The sequence below is a fragment of the Protobothrops mucrosquamatus genome, unplaced genomic scaffold (genome assembly GCF_001527695.2).
Source record: "Protobothrops mucrosquamatus isolate PMUCROS unplaced genomic scaffold, P.Mucros_1.0 scaffold2808, whole genome shotgun sequence".
In the NCBI taxonomy this organism is placed as follows: domain Eukaryota; kingdom Metazoa; phylum Chordata; class Lepidosauria; order Squamata; family Viperidae; genus Protobothrops; species Protobothrops mucrosquamatus.
Genome location: NW_015388843.1, coordinates 69,537 through 95,424, shown reverse-complemented (window position 1 = coordinate 95,424; position 25,888 = coordinate 69,537). Strand labels below are relative to the sequence as shown.

Sequence of the window (25,888 nt, the reverse complement as noted above, 5' to 3'; positions counted from 1 at the left end):
TCCTTTCTTTCAGGATGGCTTCTAGTTCTCTAAGATCTGGGTTTATTTTTTTTTTTTTAAGAAAGGGATATATGTGCACATTATATAATAAAAGTTTAAGATGAGGAGTGCTCCAAGATGTTTTTACACCTGAGGTATACATAATCTCTCATCCTTCCTAGTGACATTAGGTCCTTTCCCCCATTAACAAAAACTGAGGGTCCTGGCTAGTGTTACCATTAGGTAAGAGGTTGCTAATTTTAGATAATATGAATGCATACCATTTGCTAATTACTGGATACCTCAGTGCTGATGTTATATTTTTACTACCAGGGAGAGGGAGAATTGCAGATGGATTTTTCTGCCCCAATGAGAAAATGTCAAGACTGGTTTTTGAATCTATGCATCTTGATTTGGGGTCCAGAATTGGGTGACACTTATTGCTTTGCTTCAGGTAGAAAAATCTAAAATATCCCCCCCCCTTTTGTGCTAAATAACACCCCTAAATTAATCTAGGAAACAACAGTTTTACCACTCCCACATATATTACATTCTATTTTTACTACTGCTTTTTTTCTATGCCCATTACTAAATTCCATCAAACAAACCAAGACAAGTTATAAATTGTCTTTTCAGTTTTCTATCCTTGAGAATGCCATCTAAAATATTAATATACAAGTAGATTTAACTGGATTCATTAAGTATAAGAGTAATTGATGCATTCAAAGCAGGAGAATAGCAAGCAAGACATATTGTGAGAATTTGCATATGTTGAAAGCTTCTACACCCATTCCCCTGGGGTTATTGTGAGTGCATTCTTTTAGAAGAGGCTTTAATTTGCAGTCATAACCTTTCACAGGGAGGAAATCCAAGTAACATCCCCTTCAGTTGTAACTCTCCTATTCCTGCAAAAGCTGCAGACTGGGTTTTGATTGGTGGAGCAGTCCCTCTGGCAGCACTTTGGCAGGTGGCTGGGACATATGATGGAAACAATCATTTCTCCTTTAAGCAGGTGCTTGAACTGCCCAGGTAAAGATCCTAAGAAGGAATGCTTGAACGTGGCAGGATGCAAAGCAACAGGATGCAGTTAAGGCTGTGCTCATTTCCTTAATAGTAACTCCCATCAGGAGTCTGGCAGTGGATTGCATTGTACAACAGGAACATTCGGGTGGCACATCCCCAGGCTATGAACCGTGCCTCAAGCCACCAGTTAACCACAACTCACTCCTCACCCACTCATCCAAGCTATACACAAAAGTGCTAATCTCGCCTTTGGTGGGGGAGGGTAAGCGGCCACTCTCCGACTTCCCCATGTCCGCCGCCGAAATTATATTTTAACAGAGATTTGAAAGAGAGACGAGGCGAGCTACACACTAACTCCGATAACCCTTCTTTCAACCTAAACTAAGGCGAGCCAAGCTACCGAAAGGGAAGAAGGGGTGAAGCGGCTACCGTACTGTCTGGTCTTTGTTCAGCCCGCCGCCGAGCAATGCATTCTTCCAAGCACGCCCGTTCCCTTTGATCAATTTCAGGAATTGAGAAAAGGGAACATGGCCGTAGACGTATTTCGCCTCAAAGAAATACGTCTCCTCTCTTACACTGCATCAGGGATGCGGAGCAGAAAGGAAGAGGGAACCGGGAGGACTCTGGCTACGACTGGCCGGGCATCCGCCACCTGCTCGAAGAAGGGCGGAGAGGGAAAAGACAGATTACCTGCGAAACTCCCTGCAGTTTGACTCCCTCGCTCGCTCCAGGCACAGAAGGGGAGAGATTGGATCGCGCCGAGGAAAGTAACACTGAAGTGACACTGAATCTCCCAACAGCGGCAGGAAAGCTAAGCAACAGCCGGCAGCCCCTCGAAGTAGGAGAGCAGCTCCGCTTCTCTCCTCCTCCTTTTTGAGAAAAGAGCCCGAGCCTCTCTATTGGGCCCTCTCCTGAACCGGCCGGAGGAGAGCCAAAGCGAGCTGGGATTGGTTTGAAAAGGATTGTGGGCGTGGCAAAATACGCATGGGCGGCGGAGTGTCCCCTCCCTTGGGTTGCTGGAGTAGTGGAACGTGGATGCCCTGGTTTTAATCCGTCGCACAAATATACAACTGTGTAATAATTTAGTACCATCATTCTAAACCCGTGTTAGCTATCTTTTCCCCATGCTGCAAATGTTGCATCAAGAAGAGCGCGTCAAATTAAGCAGTTATTCGTCCCTCCCTCCTGCACAAAAGGACAACAGGCAGAACTGAACGATCAATGTGTCTCTGAAAGATACATTTAAATGATGTTTTTGGATTTTCCGGAGGCCAGTCCAAATGGAAACTTGCTGATTTCAAGGAAAAATTGACAAAGAGACCTTACTTTTTATTATAATAGTCTTCCTGGATTTCACTCACCTTGGTCCAGAGCAGCGTGTTTCCTTTTGGCATGGATTTCACGATATTCTATAATCACAGAGTATTATCATTTATATTCTCACACATCGCCCTAAGCCACAATGTAGTTTGTTTGATTTTGACAAAGTACGTTGCATGGAACTAGCCACTTGTAGCAAGTAAAAAATGATTTATGGCTTATATGTACAAATGCAGTCACTGAAATACAAGATTATCTTCTGTTCCAATAACCATAAAGCAGCCCATGTGACTAGGAATTTTATGTAAATTATATCAGAGAGCATCAGCTCAGTGTATTTGTTACTTGTAAGAAATCTTGTTTTAATTTTTTGTAAGCTGCCCTGTAAGTTGGGGGAGAGGGAGGGAGGGAGAGACACGGAATCTAGTCTTACTGGACTAGAAAGAGAATGATAGTTTTAACTGCAGCAAACTACTATAGTACATAGTAGAAATTGTAAAAAATGACTTGTGACTGGTTTTCACATGAACATTGTAGCATCACGGCGGTCATGTCTTTAGGATTATAGAAATACTGTATGCTACTGAATTTTAGATCAAAAGCTTTTTGTATTTTATTTTTGTAACTGTATTGAAGAAAGTTGAAAGTACTTTTTTATTATTTTTTTTCTTCATTTCTTGGACTTTTCCTTATTTTTTTCTTTTACCTTTCGTAGAAATTTAATAAAGTAATACACACACGCACACACAGTCACTGCAACGAGATTGGTTGCCATATAAATTGTATGAGTAAACCAACAAATGATATCTGCTGAGGAGGAACAAAATTTGAGCTAGTTTGGTCTAGTGGTTAAAGCTAGAAACCAGTAGTCTGAGTTCTAGTCCTGCCTTAGGCATGAAAGCCAGTTGGATGACTTTGGGTCATTCACTCTCCCTCAGCCCAATTCACCCCTCAGGGTTGTGGGGAAAATTGGAGGAGGGAGTATCATGCATGTTCACCATCTTGACCTACTTATAAGAATAATAAATATTGGAATAAAGAAAAAAAATCTAAAACAGTGCTGCCCAATTTTTAATTAAAGTCTACCATCTACAGCAATATATTCAGTGCTTTTAAGATGGAGTTGAGGATATTGTCTTCTAGTTAAGAAAGGTTCTGAAGGCAGGACAAGAAGCAACGGATGGAAACTAATCAAGGAGAGAAGCAACCTAGAACTAAGGAGAAACTTCCTGACAGTTAGAACAATTAATCAGTGGAACAACCTGCCTCCAGAAGCAGTGAATGCTCCAACATTGGAAGTTTTTAAGAAGAGACTGGACAGCCATTTGTCCGAAATGGTATAGGGTTTCCTGCCTGAGCAGGGGGTTGGACTAGATGACCTCCAAGGTCCCTTCCAACATCATCATCATCATCATCATCATCATCATCATCATCATCATCATTATTATTATTATTATTATTATTATTTGGACAGGCTTTATCCAGTCATCTATCAATTTCACATACTATTTCAGTATATCAAATTATATTACCTAAATTTGATGAAAATCTGAAACAGAGTTTAGTATTGCTCTTCTAATATGAAGGGGCAAAATAATGATGAAGCCAACAGGTTTAGTCTATGTCCTGCAAAATAAATAAATAAAAATAAACAACCCAACCACTTCGATATACTTACTGAGAAGAGCAGCCATATATATTGAACAAAAGGGCAAACAAATAAATAAAAAACCATGGGTTGAAAATATATCTTTTCTGTATAACAATACTTTATAAGTAGTTATATACATTTTCAATATCATGCAGTCCGAATACAGGCCAGGCATAGTTATCAGTCTGTTTTTTCAGAAACTCAACTGTGCAACCCCAATACTCGAAGTTAATGCAGAATGCAAAAACCCACCTATATATTTCTTTTCCTCTTGCTCTTTTGAGTCAACAAACTCTTTGAGTTTCTCAGCTTTGACACTGAAGTGTACCTGCTCCATGTTTACATAAAGATTCTGTCTGGCTAAAAACAGCTTGAATGTGAGTCAATAATCTGTTTGGGTTGTTCATGCTGGAGGGTAGGAGTCTGGATTTAAACAATTTCCCCTCAAATGTACAAGTTCATTCCTACTGCTTTGGGAGTGTTTTGTTTTTTTTTCTTACAGATTGAACAATTTGTATGAACTTCAGTAGACAACCTTCAATAAAACAACGAAAAGTAAGAGAAAGGAGTTATAGAATTAGATCATATTATTTCATTCTTTTCAACATTATCTCATTTTATCATTTTCCATTCTGTGTATTTTTTCTCAGGCAAAAATAATCAACTTAATTCATCATTTAAAAATATATATAGCACAATCTAGGCAAAAATATTATATTCTAATTATTTTATTGGAAGACGTTTAAACTAGTTCTTAATTCTCTTTCAAAGTAAATGCAAAATATCTGCACTATATTGCAATTTCCTTTTAAAATATTACAGATCTCAAATCACTTTTAAAAATGCAGTTCCAAAAAATTACTAAATGTCATGAATATAAACTAACAATAAGTCAGACCAAGAAACAGAACAAAAATGAAGCTAAATAACTCACATCTAGCATATTCTGTATGTAAAGCAATAAGAAGAAAGTAGAGATGCTAGAAAAGTTGAGCAATGCAAAATAAACAGCTTTGTAGCTCTCTATTTTAGTGGCACTAAGGGTATATAGTTTAATAGTTAATATTGTCTATTTTGTAACACAAGTGCTAGATTGTAATGTTAATACTATTGAAATAAGTAATTTATTATTTTTTAAAAAATGTTTCAAAACAAATTGGAAGTAGATTGGGATGGTTGTTATTTTAGTGAACCTTAAGTCTATTGACATACAATGATCTAATTTCTATTTTTACCTCATGTAGTGATTGACTGGCAGTGCTGTTCATTGCAACAAGCAGGCATCTGACTTAAATTTGTCCCTAAAAATCAGGTTAGGGGCTTGTTCTACTGTCATGGCAATTTCCCTAAGCACACTGAGTCTTTCATTATAGTATGCATTAGAGTGGTTGCTCTTACAACCATCTAATAGGAGATTAGAGGCCAACAGAAAACAGCTTGCCTGAAAGGATTGAGGTCTGGCCTTATTTGCAGAAAGATACATTATGGTTCGCCCATTTCAATCCGGTGGTGTTACAAATCTGCATTGTTTCTCAAATCCTGTTATTTTTTTTCCCATGTAAACTCTTTTGGGTATAACAAAACTTTGTAGTAAAGTGATGTTAAAAGTTATCAGGAAGGCTGTACTGTAGAGAAATCCTTATGTTCTTTAGAGAGGGAATGGGAAGATTAGTATTGTACAAAGAATTTTGTTCCCATGGTGACTGCTAAACAGAGCGTACACCCCCAAGGGCTGTGAATGCCCACAGACATATGCTGCCAGAAGGCAGTGGGATGTTTTAATGCCCATTCTTATGCTGGAAACTGTTCTTACAGACATAGCTTTATTTTGTCTAGGCTTATTAATGTATATTAATGTATATTGCACGCAATACAAAATATCACCACAAATGATATACATATAAGAACGTTGCTTGTTCTTCCAACACATTCATGAGTATGAAATACATAAATACATAATTCATAGCAATTACCTTATGAACCATTATTGGCATACATGATGGCGTGTACATTTTAGAACTCAATGAACAGTTGATTACAAATCATTATTGAATTTGAAAGATGGGAATGTAAAGTTTAACAATATGAATCACTGTTTTATCAAAAATATCTTTAATAAAAGGCAACACAAGTTTTCTTACAGCATTCATTACAGGCCAATCATCAAAGTGGCATCTTTATTTAACAAGATATAATACAAAATGAATCTGTACATTTCTCTATTAACAGATTTTGTTTACAGCTATATTACACTTTTCAAGCCTTTATACTGCATCATCTTAAATACAAAAGAAAATTTACAAAACCCCTTATACACACTTAGCGACTTATCCTTTTGCCAATGTATGCCAATCCAAGTCAGACACACAGATTTATTTCCTCTCTGCAAATGCACTCACTCAAATCATACCAATTCTTTGAAAAAAAATGAGTTTATTGTGCTGTTTAAAATATTAAAAGGCTGGAAGGGCCTGACATGTGGGGATCTTTACAAATAGCAAGCAGAGTGTTTTGGCCCAAGTCCAGCTTCAGACAGCCAGGACTTGCAGCATGTTTCTATCAATATTAATTTGCAATAAAGCCTTGTGTTCATACAAATGCACCAAGGTTTCCACTCTTATCAATTGAACCATTTATACCATGAATCTGTGGCTTGGGGATCCAAGGCTTTACTATAATAGTGTTGCATGTGCAAGTGCTTGCACCTGCTTGAAACCTTAGGTTCAGCGATTGGATCTAACAGTGATGGCTACCTTTAGTTGGAGTGCAGTACATTTGGTTTCTTAAAATGCAGAAAAACGTGGCTCTCAGATCTCTTACCACTATTAAGGAACAGAATTAATACACTGGAATACATTCTCAAAGATCAATTTTCATCCTCATGTACAGTCACATTACAGATTCTAGATTAAGATGCATTATGATATACAGAGGAAGAATGCAGATCCTAACAGCCTGACCAATGTGGTAAAATGTTTGCCATAATTTCAAATACTCTTGACTAAATCCTCAGAACAGTTTGATCTACACAGAATAAATTTTTGCATACATATGCATAGCATGTTAATGCAGCTAACAATCTGAACTATAATATTCAAACAGTATATAATTATATTCCCCAAAACATTCTTTTGATATTTTCCACATTTGGTAAAATAAGGTTTTGTTTTTAAAAAAAGGTTGGGTAAGTAAAATTACTAAGTTTAAACAGAACTTTAATGCCTGTAATAAACCAACTTTATGTTCTAATCCTACTTGGCCTGCTATAGACATTTTGTTTTTATAGAAACAGTCTTTAAATTCAGTAAGTTTAGAAGAATGCCTTTCAATTATAACAATTTGTATTCAGAAATTTGATTACCATCAACTAGCCTATTTAGATTAAGTTTAATTCACCCTCTTTCAGAAAGTAAGTGGGTTGCTTACTAAACTCTTCTGCATATTAAAATTTAAAAATTAAAGTCTTTTCTGTAGCATCAACAGAATTGAAGTACTTCTATTCTGGTAGTATTCATTTTAATTAAATATAAATGGTAAAAGTTCAATTTAGAATAGGTCAGAATGATCAAAGATACAATTGTTTAGGCAGATAACCTAGAAGATCTATTAATTCTTAAATCCCTGAGTTAGCTTCATGCTTTTCAAAAGCATATAAAACTTAAATCAATATTTTTATAAAGATGAGGCAACACTAAAAACAGGAACCGTAAGTATTGCTTATCCTGACTTTTGAAAGCAGAAAGTCAAAAAGGTGTAAAATGTTGCAATTTTGTATTTTCATTCAAGTGCTAGATACAGGATATTACTTTAAGTGAAGTTTAAGCATATAGAATCCATCATTACATGCCTGTAATTAGGAAGCAGAAATAATAGCTCACCATAGTAATTAAAAGTAATGTCAGAGGGAAAAGTCATTGGAAATGTTTTAATCGTTTTGAAAAATTACTCCTTATATTTCAGAAAAAAATAGTTTCAATATAATAATTTGGATTTTATTTATGTTAATATAAATTTCTGGAGCTCATCACATAAAAGTTTGTACACAATACACATAAGGGCAGACCATTATTCAAATTAATGACTTGGAACATTTTTCCATTTGCAACTTTTATTGGAGAAGAGGCAAGGTTTTTTGAGGAAAGTTTTTTTTTCTGAAATAGCTAAGTTTTCCACAAATTATTTAAAAAAACGGCAGCCCAAATACCTGAACAGATTTTAATTATTGTTTCCTTTTTGTGTTTTTGACATCTTGTATTCATTGCAAAAAAAATTTCATCTTATCCAGTGTGTACAAGTGGAAGGAGAGCTCTACATAATTACCTGCCTCAGTAATACTGCTGCTAAAACATATGCCTTGCTGTTAAAACAGCTTCCTGTAGATATAAGCAATCCTGTTCAAAAATATCCTTGTATTTTAGAGTCATACAAACTCAATTTCTCTCTCTCCACTTTCATTATAAGGGGACTTTTGTTGTTCCTGTCATGCCCACTGATATATACAGAAGTTGCATATTTCTTAAATGCACTTAATAAGGTTTAGTTTCCAGAGAACAGCATTTAATTATATTTCTTTCAAGAGTACTCAAGATTATATAACGATGCATTAGAACCATCTACATTTGCAAAAGTAGCAGACTATTTTTTTAAATTGGGTCTTTAGCCAAAATTTGTTGTTTTTTCCTCCTAGTACAGTACATAAAATCTTCATAAATTAATATTACAGCAATAACATGACATTGCAAAGGAAATTTGGGAATAGATTTTCTACTGCATCTCATATAACTCATCTCACTGTTTTGAAAATGTTGATGTTTCAATCCTGGCCATGCGTTCTACTCTCATTTTGCAAAAGTTTAAAAATTACATGCATTCTACCCAAATCTGGCATAGCTGGTATAGCTCATAATTGTGAGGTTGTTATAAAACAACACTGTTAGGATAGTCTATCATATGTATATTCACTGACTACTTCTCCAAAAGCCATGTGCAGCATAACATCAGAGTGCATATTTTAAAGAGATATGTAGATAGCAGTTATATTAATAACACTTAATTGCACAATCTTTAACCCCAAATAAGTCTGAATCATAAGAATATATTATGATGGACTGAAAAGCATACCAATGATATCCAATGAGAAAATACTTCAAAAAAACCCTACTGAAATAAAGAGGTCTTCTGAGGTTGATTAACACTGGTCCTTTTTTCAGCCCATTTCTTGGATAAATCTTGGCATACTTGTGAAACAATAAAAAGGAAGACTAAACAAGCTGCCACGTACACTTGGGAAAAGATATATCAGAAAGATTCTTGAATGTGCATAATTCAAGCAAGTCTGAATGCTAAACAAAATATGGAGGTTTCATCTTATTTAAATAGTCATTGCACAAGTGTAGTTTGCATTTTAAACCTAACCTCTAGAAAGAGTAGCCCATGAATATATATCTGTTTATGACTGGTAATTCTAAGGTAAAGCATCCAGACCCTCATGGCTGATACCACTACAGAGGTTTATGTTCGTTTCAAAATAATTGGGAGAACCATAAAATAAAGTCCAGTTTATCACAATCACAAACATATTTGGAAAAGACTACAGCCTTTTACTTAAAAGAGCACAAGGTCTGATGTTCTCATATTAAACTTCATAATATATTTCTTTTTGAACAATCAAAGGACAGTTTAAAAGGGCACCGAATGAACTAAATATAGTAGGCATCACTTTTGAAGTAGCAGACTTCTTTTTCACAAAATCTATTTTGTTATTCCATTGGCACAGAAATAACATTCCACTCCATCTCAAAAAATCCCTGAAAAAAGGCATAATTCTAAACTGCTTTCTCAATTCAACACTTTTTTGAATCTGGTGTGTATGTAACTATTTGATCTGTTGTCATAAGATCACAAGAAGAGTCTTAGCTAGAAATTCCAGTTCACTTCATTGAATCTCCAGCTGTTACTATTGGGGTGGCTGCTGTTCTGGAGCAGGTTCTTGAGGAGGTACCACTGGTCGTGGACCCGCAGGCCTTGGGACTCCTTGATGCTGCCTCTGCCTGTAAGCTATTACTGTGCCCAAAAGCAAAGCAATGATGGTCATGAGGTAAAGGTCCCACTCAGGGCCCAAGAGTTGGTCCATGTCCAGGTGCGAAAATATTTCCTTGACCTAAACAGAAACACACCGGGGGTGGGTGGGGGAGAGACAATTAATTCTCAATAGTGTAACCATAATGTGTATGAAATTCTCCATAGTTTCAGCATCTTTCTAAATGGCAAGACTACTACGTTTGATGGATAGTAACAGTGCAGAAGAAATAATCCAGTCCTGGTATGTTTTGATGTAGGAAAACATTTAGTTTCAACTAAGAACAAATCCAATAAATGAGTTTGATCAGTCAGTTAGCTGCAACTGATGTCCAGAATGCTTTGATTATTCCAGATTTGGGATGAAACAAAATCTTAAGGAGGTGAGGCTTGTGCACATGGCCTCCTCTTTTCTCTACAGAGCAGCTGCCAGAGCAGCATATCCCTAGCTTTCTCAGTGTCTCTCAAACGTTCCCTTCAACTGCCACCATGGCTGATGGACTGGCCTTCGTGCTGATGCTTCTGATGATAAAAATGGGCTCCTACAATGGCATATTACACTTTTCTTTAATTTCCCTCTCTCTGGCTGTCAGTATCCTTGGCTTTTTCCCAATTTCACCCAAGCCACTTGTGCCTAAAACAAATAAAACACTTGTTTTCGTCTGTGGACAGGCTAAAATATCTCATGCTATTTTGTTAAATATTAATTGCTAAGGCTTAATAGCAGGAAAGGGCTTCTCTTTTCATGCTCACAGACTTCCTGAATCCCTTTGGGAAGAATACTGGACTAGATGCAATTTTCATACTCTGTGCTTTGATGGCGTGAAAAGTCTCAGCTAAGAACAACTTCCTTCTCAAGTAATAGTTTTCAGAGGACCTAATCTGAAGCACAAGTTGGAATGAGTACGTCTGAGGCTAGACCATTTTTGCAATACTTGGAATAACATATTTGGATATTGGAAAAGTTCCTCACAAGGATAGTACTGCTTGTGCAATACAAGCAGTCCTTAATTAAGGACCATTTGTTCAACAACTATTTGAAGGCACAACAGTGCTAAACAAGTGGTACTTACAATTGGTCCTTGAAATTCTGGATAAACTGAACTGAACTAAAATCATAAGCATTATATCTGTCAAAAAATATAAAGATATTTCCATAGAAATGGAATGGAAATAAAATTCAAAATATTTTCTCAGCCAANATTTTACTTAGGGATGATTTTAAGAATAATTTTAATAGGAAATACAGCTCTAATATTTGGTTTTTAATTTGGTTTTATAGGGGTTTATATTTCTATTTTGTATTTGTATTTGTTTTAATATGCTGTGCACCGCCCTGAGTCCTACGGGAGAAGGGCGGTATATAAATTAAATTATTATTATTATTATTATTATTATATAGATTACATAAATAACACCATTTTCTTTATCATTACTTACATTGGTTTCTCGTACATACTGGAAGGCATAAATAATTCCTAACTTGCAAAGTGCAAGGAAGACAGGAACCTGAGCATCAGGACTAGCATCAGCTGCCATATCATAGAAGCGTTTTGCAAGGTGAATATCCTATAACATATATAAAACACGAATTTGCAAAAACAGAGCTAACCAGATCATATGAATATTGTACAGAGATTCTCCTTTCTTCCTTTGGTGTACGTAACTCACAAGAATTACTTATCCCATGAGTTAATGGGATAAAATTTAATATTGTTCTTTAGTAATGCTTATGACAGAATAATAAAAAGTTAACAAGAACTTTAGAAATTATGGTTTTAAATAGTTATACCTTGTGCTTTTGACTGTCACTATGATTATGCATCACACTAAAATGATTTTATCAATCCAAATAATCTCTACTCCGAGAATAGTACAATAATTTGATTATTTTGGTCAAAGTCTGAAATGATCACTTACAGAATCTTCTGCAGCTAGGTTGAAAGCCACATGTTTATTTCTCGCTTATTTAAAGGCAGAAGATTGTGACAGTCTTTTGAAACATATATTTGGGATACTGCAAAACTATGGGAATAACTATGCACTTGCTTACCTGCTTAATCCCAAGTCCTTTTTCATGCATGTATCCTAGGTTGAACATGGCTTGGGCACTGTGCTGTTGCTCTGTTGCCAGGCGATAATGAATAAATGCAGTTTCATAATCAACTTCGGTGCCAAAACCATAGAAATGATAATCGCCAAGTTTTAGTCTAGCAACAGTGTAACCTATCAAGAAAATAAAATCTATGAAAGAACTTGTGAGTAATATTGTTTAGATTTTTGCATTCCTTTCAAGATATTGCAATTAATGTGGAGAGAACAGACTTGTACTGCAGACACAATCTGTATCTGCCCTTATTCCTATTATTTAGAATGTGATTTCTAGGTTAAATTACTTCAAAAATGATGTTTTCACTTCAAACTGACTATGGCAACTAATACAACAAGAATATGGATGCAGAAGCAACATCTGATTCCCCAAATCTATAAAATATATTTAGATTCAGTTTTCTATTAAAACATATGGTACATTATTATCAAGATCTGCTTTCAGCTATTAAACAAGTACTGCTACAACTCCTTAGTATGATCAAAAACCATCCACAACAGCTCAGTTCTTGAGATTACTGCTAGGAAACTGGACTAAATTCTGAAATGACTGACCTTGTGAGGCTGCTCTGTTCCAGTGTAATAAGGCTCTTGGATAGGTTTCATTCTCTTCTATTAAGCTGGCTTCTTCTATAGTGTTGGGGGGAAAAGGGTGAGACAGTAAAGACCCAAGTCATTTCTTTTCTTGTCATTTAGTATTAACCATGTTACCCATTTTGTTGTTCTTCCAATGAGCAACACAAAAACAAAGATGAACGGAACTTGAACCCGAATTATTAATTTTTATTTATATATATATAAGTTTTTATAGGATTAGGAATAGTGTGGGGTTGGGGTTAGGATTTTTTAAAATAACATTCTTAATATTTAGCAAACAGCATGATGTCATAAACAATATGTTAATTAATTGCTCAATAGTCTTCTTCTTACTAGTATATATTCAAAGTTACATATCACATTCCTTTCTCTCTAACTTGCTTTTCTAGCCATTGATAAAAATTATCCTATGTTCTAAAATACACTGAATCTTCTTTCTCTTTTATCTTTAAAGTCAATCTATCCAATTCTGCACACTCTAAAATTTTCTTAATTCATTATTCTTCAGTTGGTAAATTTTCATTTTTCCAATATTGGGCAAATACAATTCTTGCTGCAGTTAGTACATGTAAAATTAAATATATATACAGTCTTTCTCATAATTTGCTCCTATTATTCCTAACAAAAATAATTCTGGCTTAAAGTCTATTTGTTTCTTAGTCATTTTCTCCAACCATAAGTGTATTTTTGACCAAAATCTTTTAGCTTTAGGGCATGTCCACCAGATATGGTAATAAGTACCTGGTTTTTGTTTGCATTTCCAACACTTGTTTGAAGTATTTTTTAAACATTTTTGCTAATTTCACTGGTGTTAAATGCCATCTGTAAAATATTTTATATAAGTTTTCTTTATATGCCACTGCTTTTGTTAATTTAGCATAAATTAACTAAAAAAATGAAAAAAATGACCCCCCCCCAATTATTTCAACACGTAATCAGTATCCTTGTTTGCAAGCATGTTAATCAGCTGAGGAGTCATGGTGATTACTGGATTCTGCAAAGTTAAAGCCCAGTAAAGTTAGAGCTCACTAGTTGTCTCAGATGCCTGGACAAAAGATTCATCATGATCGTATTTTATTATGAAAAAAGGCTAAAAGCATAAAATAAAAATAATATGTCCAAGGTGCATAAACCTAAATCTTGGATGGAGCAAACAAAAACTTCCAGAAGTTGTTGTATATTTTAAAAAAACACACTGTGGAAGGGAAAATTATTGAATATGTGACTGGAGAATTATCTTGGTAAGGTTATGTAATTCTAATTAAGTAGTAAAGAAAATAAATGAAACCAAATTTGGTTTCTGACTTTATCCTGACGTCTCAGCTGCCATTTAATGGTGAAATACAACTTTCAGCTTGACAAAAAGGTGTGCAACCTGAATTTTAAGCAAACATTTTGTCAAATGTATACAAAAACCAAATGCAATCCAGAAAATAATGTTTGAGGCACATCTGAACTACACACTGGATTTAAGGATTATCCCTTTTTTCCAGTCTAGTGAAGAAATGCAGAAATGCTTGGAGTCTTTTATGAACTGTTTGGGCCCTTGTTGTCTGAGTTTAATTTATATTAACATTGCCTCATTCATATAAGTCACACAAATACTTCATATATCCACTGAAGTAATATAATGAGATTTCAGTTTATGAGATTAGCTTTCATAAACTGAATGGGATAGAAAGAATTAGAAGCTGATGCAATAGAAACCTACAAAATTAGACAACTGGCTAAACAGTCAATTTTTTTGCAAAGATAAAGTTATCTAGGCTACTTCAATTTGATATAAAAGAGTTTATAGCACTAAATGTCAGCACTGCTAATAGCCTATCTGCAAACATAACTATTAATTTTTGCGGCACATAGGATGGTAAATACTGATAAGCAAAGAACAGAGGAGATGAACTCCAAAATATATGTATGTTAATTGATAGCTTAATGTGTTTTGAATGAAATCTATTATAAAGGGGATAAGCAGAAAAGTTATGTTGGCTGAATCAGTTCAGCAGAGTTTGCTTTCTGTTGGCAATATTAAACATCATCTGTTTATTTTATATATTTTCAACTATCCAATTATTTAGTACTGGAAAGGAGTATGAGTAACTGAACTAATTCTTGATTATCTTTTAATTAGTTAAGTCTACACATTCATATTATTCATTATTATTAAAATATAACAGAACTTATTTCCTTTATATATATTATATATATATGTAAAGGAAATAAGATGAATGCTTTCATTTTGAAATGGCATTTAAATAGAATTTTTCACTTGAGTCTGATAATTAAACAATCAAAGGGAAAAAAAGAAATATTTCAGTAAACTGTTTAGAGTTCTAGAATACTAATTTCAGAATGCTTTTGAATTTTTAATTTTTTTATGGGATTACGACTTTTGTGTGGATTTATGCTTCATTCATAATTCATATGAATATTAAATTGATATATCACATGCATTTGTGCATAGGCAAAAGCAGCTAAGCAAAAGTAAGAATTGGATGCTAAAAATTACCACTGCATTGTACTAGACCAGCAATATAAGGAACTATTTAATCCTTACTTTGATCAAGAATGAAGGCAGCATTGCTTTGTGCAACCTCATAGCCTTGTTCTGCCAAAAGGAGATACTGAACAACTGCAGAATTCGTATTGCCATCTTTATAGCTGTTGTAAGCAGTCATAAGTCTCTCAGACCAACGGCCCCGTTCACACACATTCTTAAATAGCTACAGGGGAAAAAAAAGGTAATTTTAATTTCTGTATTGTCTATTTAGAAATATATTCTCGTTGCAGAAACAATTATCTTGTTCATTATCTGCACAAATATTCAACAGTGATGAAGAATGAGTAAGAGCAATCAAGCATTAGGTAAAAAGATTATCAAACATGTTTAAGAACTCAGTGAACAGCACAAACTCCCAACAAATCCTATTTTTAATGTTTCTAGATTACATTAAATGTTTTAGCATTGAACCTTTCCCCACCAAGCTCACAATTTCATTCTTGAGAAGCCACCAAAGGTCCAGATTTTGGTGCATATAGGGAAAAAGAGTGAATACATTTCATCAGTAGATACTGCTGTTTTAGCAAGCTAATTCTGTTGTTTGAATTTCTCTTAGAATTCATCTTACTTTATGCAAAACTTTAAAGAAAAAAAATACTTAACCTGGAATAGTTCATGTTAATAAGCAGGCTGAAATTTAAGCCTTTTGTTATCCAGATAGATGACTTCACTCTTTAAACAGCAAACTGTATTCTTCATATTTATAGAAAGTCAAGCCCTGCATTTATTTGAATATATTCCAATTAAAGTATTTCCATTGCAATACTAAATTATTTGAAATAGTTCATTGCCGCTGTATTTATATGCCCCCAAAGATGACCCACCTTAATACAGCATCAGAACTTCATTAAAACAAGTGCAACACTGTCTGCTCATTGTCCCTGCATTTAGGAAAACAACTAATACTTACCTCAACAGCAGTATGACAGGACCGCATTACTCCAGTGCCAGTAGCATGCATCTGTGCTAAATTATAGAAGGCCAAAATGTGGCCCCCTTGAGAAGCCAGATTAAAATATTTATAGGCTTGCTTATAGTCTTTTTTGACTCCAATGCCATCTACAAATAGAAAAGAATTAGCAGGAATAATTGAATTGATGTTCTTTGATCTGTACACTCTCTAAATTTGATCAACGTTACTATTTCACTTAGTTGACAACAAGATTCACCAGTTCAGTCTGAATTGTGAAATTAAAATACATAATTCTAAATGAACTTACGAACCATTCAGTTTCCTAAAATTTAGAGTTAACAAGTTTGGTGCAAACCTGAAATCTTGCTTTCTGCTTGACACATTATATTTGTTGTCCTAACATACAGCCCAATTAAAAGAGCTCAGTGTCTTGATCCACTTCCTGGATCAATATAATCAAAAGCGGGAAAGAAAGACTTTAGGTCACTAAATAAAACAACATGTCAATTTCATTCTATGAAAATATGAATTGTGGCTTCCATTAGCTTTATAATAACTTTCCTGTGCTAAGTATGAATGAGTTTTATTCTTTTTAATATCTTTATTAACCATAATCTGCCCAAAGAGTTTCAATTATTAGACAATTCAGAAATAAAATAATACATAATAACCCCCAACCAAACATACACTATTATATTTATTTTTCTGGCTATGAAACAGAGATACACTCTGGTCTATTATTTAAAATTATTTTGGCAAGGATACATATTAAAAGATCAATAATATGCAGGCAAAAAGAAACTGATTCAACAATGACACTTTTTAAAATGACATGCTTTAAAAGTTAATAATCTAATTTATGGCCTATTTTTATGAGGTGAAAATTACAAATGTTTCATTCCTAAAAAAGAAAACCAAAGTCTCGATTATTCAATTACTTCCAACATCTTCCTATAAAAAATGAGATATCAGTTCCAAAATGTAAATTCTGAATATCAGAAAGTTCTCTTACTATAGTACATGGAGCCCAGTTGAAGCTGTCCATCGACCCATCCTTGCTCTGCTGCCTTCTGGAAATACTTCAGGGCCAGCTCATAGTTCTAAAGGGGGACACAGAAGATGGAGGATCAGGCAGGGTTCTACACTAAAGTGCACTAAAAAATCTTCAGTACAATCCTAAATCTCTTTTATTATGTTTTAATATGAATACATATATTGCTTCTAAGTGATAATGAGTAAAATATGAATCTGTCTGAGGACTTAAGCATTCCATAGCTTCCTTTTTGTTACACTTTCATTTGATCCTGTTGTTTATTCTGCCAACTCTGCCACCCTCAAACATCCAAAATGTTCTTGGATGCATTTCTTCTCTGCTACCTCTTATATGTACAGAATAACAGAGTTGGAAGGGACGTTGGAAGTCTTCTAATCCAACTCCCTGATCAGGCAGGAAACCCTATACTATTTCAGACAAATGGCTGTCCAATCTCTTCTTAAAAACTTCCAGTGTTGGAGTATGCACAACTTCTGGAGGCAATTTGTTCCACTGATTAATTGTTTTGTCAGGAAATTTCTCCTTAGTTCTAGATTGCTTCTCTTCTTGATTAGTTTCTATCCATTGCTTCTTGTCCTGCCTTCAGGTGCTTTGGAGAATAGCTTGACTCCCTCTTCTTTGTGGCAACCCCTGAGATATTGGAACACTGCTATCATGTCACCCCTAGTCTTTCATTTCATTAAATTAGGCATACCTAATTCCAGCAACTGTTCTTTATACTGTATGTTTTAGCCTCCAGTCTCCTAATCATCTTTGTTGCTCTTCTCTGCACTTTCTAGAATCTCTTTGGTCTCGTGGTGACCAAAACTCGATGCAGTATTCTAAGTGTGGTCTTACCAAGGCATTATAAAGTGGTATTAACACTTCACATGATCTTGATTTTACCTATTAATGCAACCTAGAACTGTGTTGGCTTTTTTGGCAGCTGCAGCACATTGCTGGCTCATATTTAAGTGACTGTCCACTAGGACTCCAAGATCCCTTATTGAGCCAGGTACTACCTACTATACCTGTGCATTTGGTTTTTCTTGCCTAAATGTAGAACTTTACTTTTTTCACCATTGTACTTCATTTTGATAGATAGCGCCCACTGTTCAAGCCTGTTGAAATCCTTCTGTATCTTAAGCTTATCTTCTGGAGTGTTGGCTATTCCTGCCAGCTTAGTGTCATCTGGAAATTCAGTGAATTCTCCATCTATCCCCTCATCCAAATCATTGATGATTACTGAGCCTAAAAGAGAGCCTTGGGGTACCTCACTGCCTACTTTCCTCCATATAGATGCAGTTCCATTGAGAACTACATGTTGAGTGTGGTTGGTCAGCCAGTTACAAATCCATCTGGTGGTGATGCTGTCTAACCAACATTTTTCTGTCTTATCAAGTAGGTTGTGGTCTACTTCAGGGGTCCATGAACCAGCACTGGGCCGCGGCATGCCAGTAACTGGGCCGTGCAAAAAAGTGAAGCCCCATCCACAGTATACAAGAAGCAGATGAAACCATGCCCCCTCCAGTCTGCGGAAAACCTCTCCTATGGAACCAGTTCCTGGTGTCCAAAAGGTTGGTGGCCGCTGGTCTACTTTATCAAATGCCTTATTGAAGTCCAAGTAAATTATATCCACAGCATTCTTCTGGTCCACTAATTTTGTCCCTTTGTCAAAGAATGCAGTAAGATTTGTCTGGCATGATTTGTTTTTGACAAACCCATGTTGACTTTTGGCTATGAGTTTGCCTCTAGGTGTTCACTGTTTCGTTGCTTGATTGGCTTTCCCAGAATCTTCCCAGATATTGAGGTCAGGCTGATAGGTCTGTAGTTTCCTGGATCAATTTTTTTTTTCCTTTTTTGAAGATGGGAACTACATCAGCTCTTTTCCAGTCCTCTGGTAGTTCCCCAGTTCTCCAGGATCTTTGAAAAATACTTGGAACTGTTTATCTGAACATTTCCACCACTTAAAAGTATATTTTTTCTAATTTCCATTTCAAATGATACTTTCCTTTATATCCATTTAAGTGCAATACAAAGGGCTATATAAACAATATGATTCTAATATTGCAAAAACAACCTTCTCTTTTTAATAGAGTTGTTACTGCCATTTTCCTAAGGAGACTTACCACTGGAACACCTCTTCCATATAAATAAGCCATTCCCAGACCACTCTGTCCTACTGGATTGCCCTGAAATACAAGAATATGATTAAAATCTAACTCAAAACTAGTAACTTGTAAAAAGACAGGTTGGGAAATAAATATTCCAATCCTGAAAAGAAGTTTTTAAGTTCAAAACAAAACTATCATGCTTCCTATGTTTTATTTTAGCAAGTATTTATTAGGCTGGCAACCCTTCCCCAGGCATGCCAATTATATTATTTGCAGTGGGAAATTTAGAAGTGTTCAAAACTATCCCTTTGGACAATTTTTATAGATTATAATTAGCATTGATTATCTATTTTTGTGGCCTTGAGGTGAAAAATGAGGCATCAAAGGACCTGTTCCAAGCTTCCTATGGTTGAACTTATGAAATGTTTTGAGTTTTGTTCCGTATAAAACATAGAATATGCAAGATACTGAACCAATAGGGCAGTTTTACCCTGAGCTGAAGACAAACATTTTCCATTTTGTTCACATAATTACTAAATTGTCATAATGCCCAGTCTTAGCCTATCTTTATACCAAATGTGCAGTATTAAAACTCTCATTAAAGTAGTATGTCAGGACAAATTGGACATAAAGCACTTGAAGAAAATAATCAGACTTGCACATATGAATTTTATTGTATGGGACAAATGACAGATACTATCACATGTCACATATGTCTTATAAATATGAGCAATAGTCATATTGCTTAAAACCACTTAACTAGTTTAGTAATAAATGTGGAGTATCATAAATGGAGAATACATATGTGATTTTTGAAAAATGAATTTTTATTTGGATTTTCTGAATATATCAGAAACAACAATTTCCCTCAAAAACAAATAAATATGTATTTGTTGTGTGAAAAACACTTCCTTTCAAAATGATTGGCTTCCAGAGATATGGTTGTATATATATATGAGTTTTTGTAACCAAGATTTCAGCAACGTACCATGTCAGCAGCTTTCTTAAAGTACTGAAGGGCTGTTTCATTGCTTTGAGGTACAATATCACTTCCTTCTGAATACATCTATAAAAACAAAATGTAATTAAAAGTTATTAAGAGTCTAATTTTAGAAAAAAATATTTAATCTTTGGCATAATATCTGGCCCACTTAATGCAGAACTTTTCTTTGAATTATACCAACATTACTGAAAGCCATAATATCATTAAAGTTGCTTAAATGTAAAACAATTTTGTAAAATTTTGTTTTAGTTGATCAATGCATGTATCGTAACAGAATCTTAGAAGAAAGATTCTTCCTTTGAGAGAAAGAACAGCCTATTGTCCTTTCTGTCAAGGTTCCTTTTGACTTGATCTAATAGAACATCCAAAAATGGACATATATTCCTCCCTCATTCTGGAAGCAAGACTTGCATGATCCAGATTTGCCTCTAGGATTGGTTTTGCTTGTCTAATTTTTATTTTGTGACAGAGGAAGAAACAAGTGTGAAGATCCATTAAAAAAGAAAGGGAAGGGAGAAAAATCTCCTTCCAACCTGTGCCTTACAAACTAGAGTGCATCTCTATATCTGTGGACACTTTCTTGCAGTTCTTAAAGGTCAGCCAGCACTTGTAGTTTGGAACACCTGTTTCATCAAACTAACAGAATTCTACAAAAAAATGTGCAATATTCCTCTTTCAGTTTAGTATGAGAAAGTCTCCAATAATAAGATGTCCTAAGTAAATCACAATTCTTGCTTAGTGGATGAAAATACTAAGGAGGAAGGCATTCTGTCAGATTTTCTCCAGGAAAATTGTCTAATTAATAAAATTTACAAAGTGTGACTTATCTGACAGACCAGTAAAATCTGAAGATGTGTTATAAACCTTCCAAGGTTGAAGGTTTCTATCATAATAACACTATAAAATTGACTCCTATGTCTAAATTAGTAGTCTTTTTCTAAATGAAGTAATTCTCTGAATTATTTTAGAGTCTAAAAAAATGTGAATAAAAATAAGTGTATCAGAGTCATTAAAGGAAAGTAAGCTTAGCAGTGATGGTTGTTTGAGAAACGTTAGTCTTGCTCTCTGTGGGAAATAACTCATTTAGTGGTTTGAACACCTTAATCGGTTTAGATAACCTCACTAATCTTGAAACCATGACACTGAGCAGAGGCAGACCTAATTGATACTTGGAAAGGAGACTATGAGGAAACATAAGGGGCTGCAGGCAATTCATAGAAGCATTGAAAAGAAATCCCAGAATTGTGAAATATTTCTATATTGTTGTCAAGAAATAAATTCACCAAAGAAAGAAAAAAAATTATATCTGGAGAAAAACTAGATGTAGTAGACACTACATACACCTTGACTAATGGATCTCAACGGAAGGTGATACAATAAAGGAAATAGAATGGCGTGTTAAATGTGGTTGGCAGGCATTTGGTAAGCTAAGCATAATTTTCAAGAACCTCCTCCTATGCCCGAAAAGTTTTCGATCAGTGTGTGCTACCTGCTCTAACATATACCAGTGAAACATGGACACTAATCTCACAATCGATACAAAAGCTACGAGTGGCGCAAAGAGCCATGAAAAGATACATGTTTGGCATTACAAGACAAGATCGAAAGAGCTGCACATGGATTAGAGAACAAACGAAAGTATACAATATCATCAAGATAGTAAAAGAATTGAAATGGGAATGGGCTGGTCACATAGCAAGAAGAACTGATGGCAGGTGGACCAAGGCAGTCATAGAATGGATCCTACTTGATAAAAAATGTCTCTCTCAGTTACTACTATTGAGCAAGGTACCCCCTATACTATACCTGTACATTTGGTTTTTCTTGCCTAAATGTAGAACCTTACTTTTTTCATCTTTGAATTTCATTTTGTTAGATAGTGCCCAATGTTCAAGTCTGTCCAGATCCTCCTGTATCCTAAGCCTGTCTTCTGGAGTGTTGGTTATTCCTGCCAGCTTGGTGTCGTCTGCAAATTTGATGAGTTCCCCATCTATCCCCTCGTCCAAATCGTTGATGAAGATGTTGAAGAGCACTGGGCCCAGAACAGAGTCCTGAGGCACCCCACTTCCCTCCATGTAGATGCGGTTCCATTGAGGACCACACGCTGAGTACGTCCGGTCAGCCAGCTACGAATCCATCTGGTGGTGATGCTGTCTAACCCACATTTTTCTATCTTATAATTATTTTAGTTTGGTTTATTTAGATTTTATGTGAAGTATCAGTAATAGAAAAGTGTTTATGGCAGCTAAAGCTATTCCCTAAACTGGCCTAGGAAGGTTTGGGTCTTGTTCATTCTCTGTTGAAGTTATGTCAGATACTGCTTTTTAGAGAAACATTTAAATAGACAATCACACTGACATTTAGCTATGTTTTATTTTTTACAGTATAAATCCTCTGATTGAAGTAGTAATCAAAAAGTAATTTCCAAATACACAGCTCAAAGGTGGTGTGTCTTACCTTCCCCAAAAATGCCATTGCATGTGAGTTGCCAGCATTAGCTGCTTGGTTGAAGTATTCAAAAGCTCTCTGGAGGAGAAAAAGAGTAGAAATATAAATATGTGACAATTTTTAATACAACATTTGGCCTTCATGTTTGTTTAAAAATCTGCATTATATGAGCAAATATACTAGTTTTATATAACTGAATGTGATACTAAAATATGCAAATTCAACAATTATTTCATTTTTTGAATACTAAGGCAGTATCATTTGTTTGATGGCCTATACATATCCTTGTTTATTTGAAAGCAATCCCACTGTGATAAATAGTGCTTAATTCCAAGTAGCCACAGGACGGCATCTTCAATGCACAATTTTTGGTCCATCAAAACCATGATTTGAGAATTTGAGAAAATTTCCTTTTAATTAGCTAAAGGGTACATAAATACTTATTATGACTATTACACCTTTTTACATCATGATCTTATGAACTCTTGGTATCAGTTTAGCTGAGTAAGAGGCCTGGTCCACACATGAGAATAAAGGATGTGGAGAAACAAGAAGGAGTTATTCTATTTTAAGGAGGCATTATTTTTAAATGTTTTTCAATATAAGCAGTTCCTATTGGTACCCTAGCACTGCAAGGAAAAGAAAGCTGACAAAAAGTTGTTTGTTCTATTACTTTACTCATTATAATAAGTATATAGTAAATAAATTTAATGGGATTATGTTAAACAATATACTTAAAATTATCATCTTAGAACTATATTATATTTTTAAAATACCTTTGTTTATTTTAATTGCATTACTGTGATTCTGATTGCATCATTCCAGCAGTGTTTCTCAACCCTGACAACTTTAAGACATGTAGTCTTCAACTTCCAGAATTCTGGGATTTAAGGTGCATGTATCTTAATGTTCCCAAGATTGAGAAACATTGCTTTCTTTAATGTATAATTTGTTTAGTCTACGCCTTCTTATTTAATACCAAACTTGAATTAAACATTCTTCACTTACATACATTGGTCATCTTGATTATTGCATTATTAATAACATTTGCTGCTTATTCAAACAAGTGAACAATGTCTTCTATCTTTCTACATAAACTTTTCAACATAAATCCATGCGGAACAAGTTGCAACAGGCAAAATGGGATGTATTTGTGAGCTTGCATGCAGACCAATGTCAGGTAGGAACTATGTAATACAAGACAAACTGGAATTTGGCTCCTTGTGCAGTGACCACCCAACACTGAAATACCTCCTAGATCTCTATGTTATGCTAAGAAGACAGCTCTTGCAATAAATATAAAGCTTTTCAATTCCAGTTTCATTTTACATCTTAAATGTACCAACATCTTATGTATTGCCCTACAGATACCTGATGGTTTTGCTCTACTCCTCTTCCTCCATGCAGGTGCAATTGTCCAAGCCCTACCTGAAATAGTAGTTGAAACATATTATTTAATTTCCTATCAAGAAAGTGTACACTGAAGAAAAAGAATATTAGAATGCACACACAATAAAGGGACAACCTCCAAACCAAGTGAAGGAAATATTTTAAAGAAAAACTGCCCTGCTGCAATTAAAAAAAATAGTAATTTCATCTCAGAATTGATGAGATACCTACAAACGCTCCATGCAAGGTTTTGTAAAAAATAATGGAGACAAGGCTTTGATATGGTCAGGTGGTGAATAAATGTAATAAATACATATCAGCCCAGGCTCTATCTCTTCAGATTGTTAATTGGGCTGTGTAGTTTCTAAGAGAAAAGAGTGCTTTAGAACACATCAGATTGCTCATGAGGCACTTGTTACCAAATGCATCTTTTTTTCCTGAACTGTACCTAACTATGGCAGGCAGCCACATGATTTGGAGAAAAGATACATCTGCCTTAAGTTGCCAAAGAGAACTACATGATCTTCCAAGGTAATGAAGCGTATTTTCCGCTTAGATCCAAAGGGCAGCACAGTCATGCCCCCACATGAAATTACTCCCTGCATACTGAAAACTAATCAGGAAAAAAAAGATTTTCCTTACATTTATCCCAAACATCCAGTTTTCTGCTGAGTAACATTGATTTACACAAGTTCTTTGTAACAATCCAAAACAATAAAGGATGGGCAATGATGAGCTATACCAAATCATGGCTGTTATCATGAGGGTTGTTTTGTAAGGTATTGCTCATTACAATGTTCTGAAGTATTGATTTGGAAATCATGCCTTTGCTAGCTTACTATCAGCTCTTTCCCACAACTGACTTAACACCTGGGGATTGGCCCATTTGAACTGACTGGATGAACTACTGGGACGGGGTTTGCTTGGGACTCTTTTAACCTATTGATCTGAGTGGGAAACCCTCAGATCCTGTCTATTACGCCTGCTACCAGCTTCTCCTAATAAAAGTTCCTTTTGGAAGAAACTGCTTCCATGAGTTCTGCTTTCTTAGGATGAGGTTTTGAAGTGGGCCCTGACACTTACGTAAAATAATGCCATGCAACCACAGCTCATTGTACTAAGTTTTAGTGCAAACTAAATCGAAATGACGCATGGAAATACTCATAGCATTTTGTAGAAAGAAAAGGCAAAATTTTTCCCAGCTTTACATAAAATCTGACTTCATCATGTTTTGAAAATATGCTCTACAACCAACCAAGCTGCCTTTTTAAAACACTGGAGGAACTTGTGTTCTTTAAAAAAGCTCCTTTAAAAAATGTTATACCTAAAGAGTATACTGTAGTTGAGTATTCCCTAACTTGCCTCCTGATAAACTCTTCACCATTTCCAACAAATGTGGCAAATAGTCCATCAAAATGACACAACCTTGGGAAAAAAAGTTCATGTTGTTATTCTTCAATATCTCATCACCAGCCCTCAAGACATGGCTATTCCAGCTAGCGGGACTGGCCTAAGGGATATTTTAATTTGATTTTAATTTGATTTTAATTTGGTTTTTAACATAATTTTAAAAAGAAACGGCAAAAAAAATCAATATTTCATTTTAATTGTATTTTAAACTTAGTATTTTGTATGGTTTGTCTGTTTTTTAACTTGCTGTAAGCCGCCCTG

The 25,888-nt window shown here is 35.0% G+C and overlaps 1 protein-coding gene across 1 annotated transcript in view; it reads right to left on the bottom strand.

Annotated features, from left to right (window-relative positions):
* Positions 1 to 6,064: 6,064 nt before the first annotated feature.
* The window catches only part of SEL1L (SEL1L adaptor subunit of ERAD E3 ubiquitin ligase), a 41,468-nt gene continuing 21,644 nt past the window's right edge, over positions 6,065 to 25,888 (bottom strand). Inside the window, exons 11-21 of the mRNA XM_015825803.1 lie at positions 24,200 to 24,256; positions 22,838 to 22,906; positions 20,366 to 20,443; positions 19,393 to 19,455; positions 17,243 to 17,330; positions 16,228 to 16,376; positions 15,315 to 15,480; positions 12,716 to 12,790; positions 12,105 to 12,277; positions 11,492 to 11,620; positions 6,065 to 10,133 (exon numbers count right to left, since the gene is read on the bottom strand). Coding sequence (XP_015681289.1) covers positions 9,930 to 10,133; positions 11,492 to 11,620; positions 12,105 to 12,277; positions 12,716 to 12,790; positions 15,315 to 15,480; positions 16,228 to 16,376; positions 17,243 to 17,330; positions 19,393 to 19,455; positions 20,366 to 20,443; positions 22,838 to 22,906; positions 24,200 to 24,256 — 1,251 coding nt within the window. The 3' untranslated portion in view covers positions 6,065 to 9,929. The remainder of the gene's footprint in view (positions 10,134 to 11,491; positions 11,621 to 12,104; positions 12,278 to 12,715; positions 12,791 to 15,314; positions 15,481 to 16,227; positions 16,377 to 17,242; positions 17,331 to 19,392; positions 19,456 to 20,365; positions 20,444 to 22,837; positions 22,907 to 24,199; positions 24,257 to 25,888) is intronic.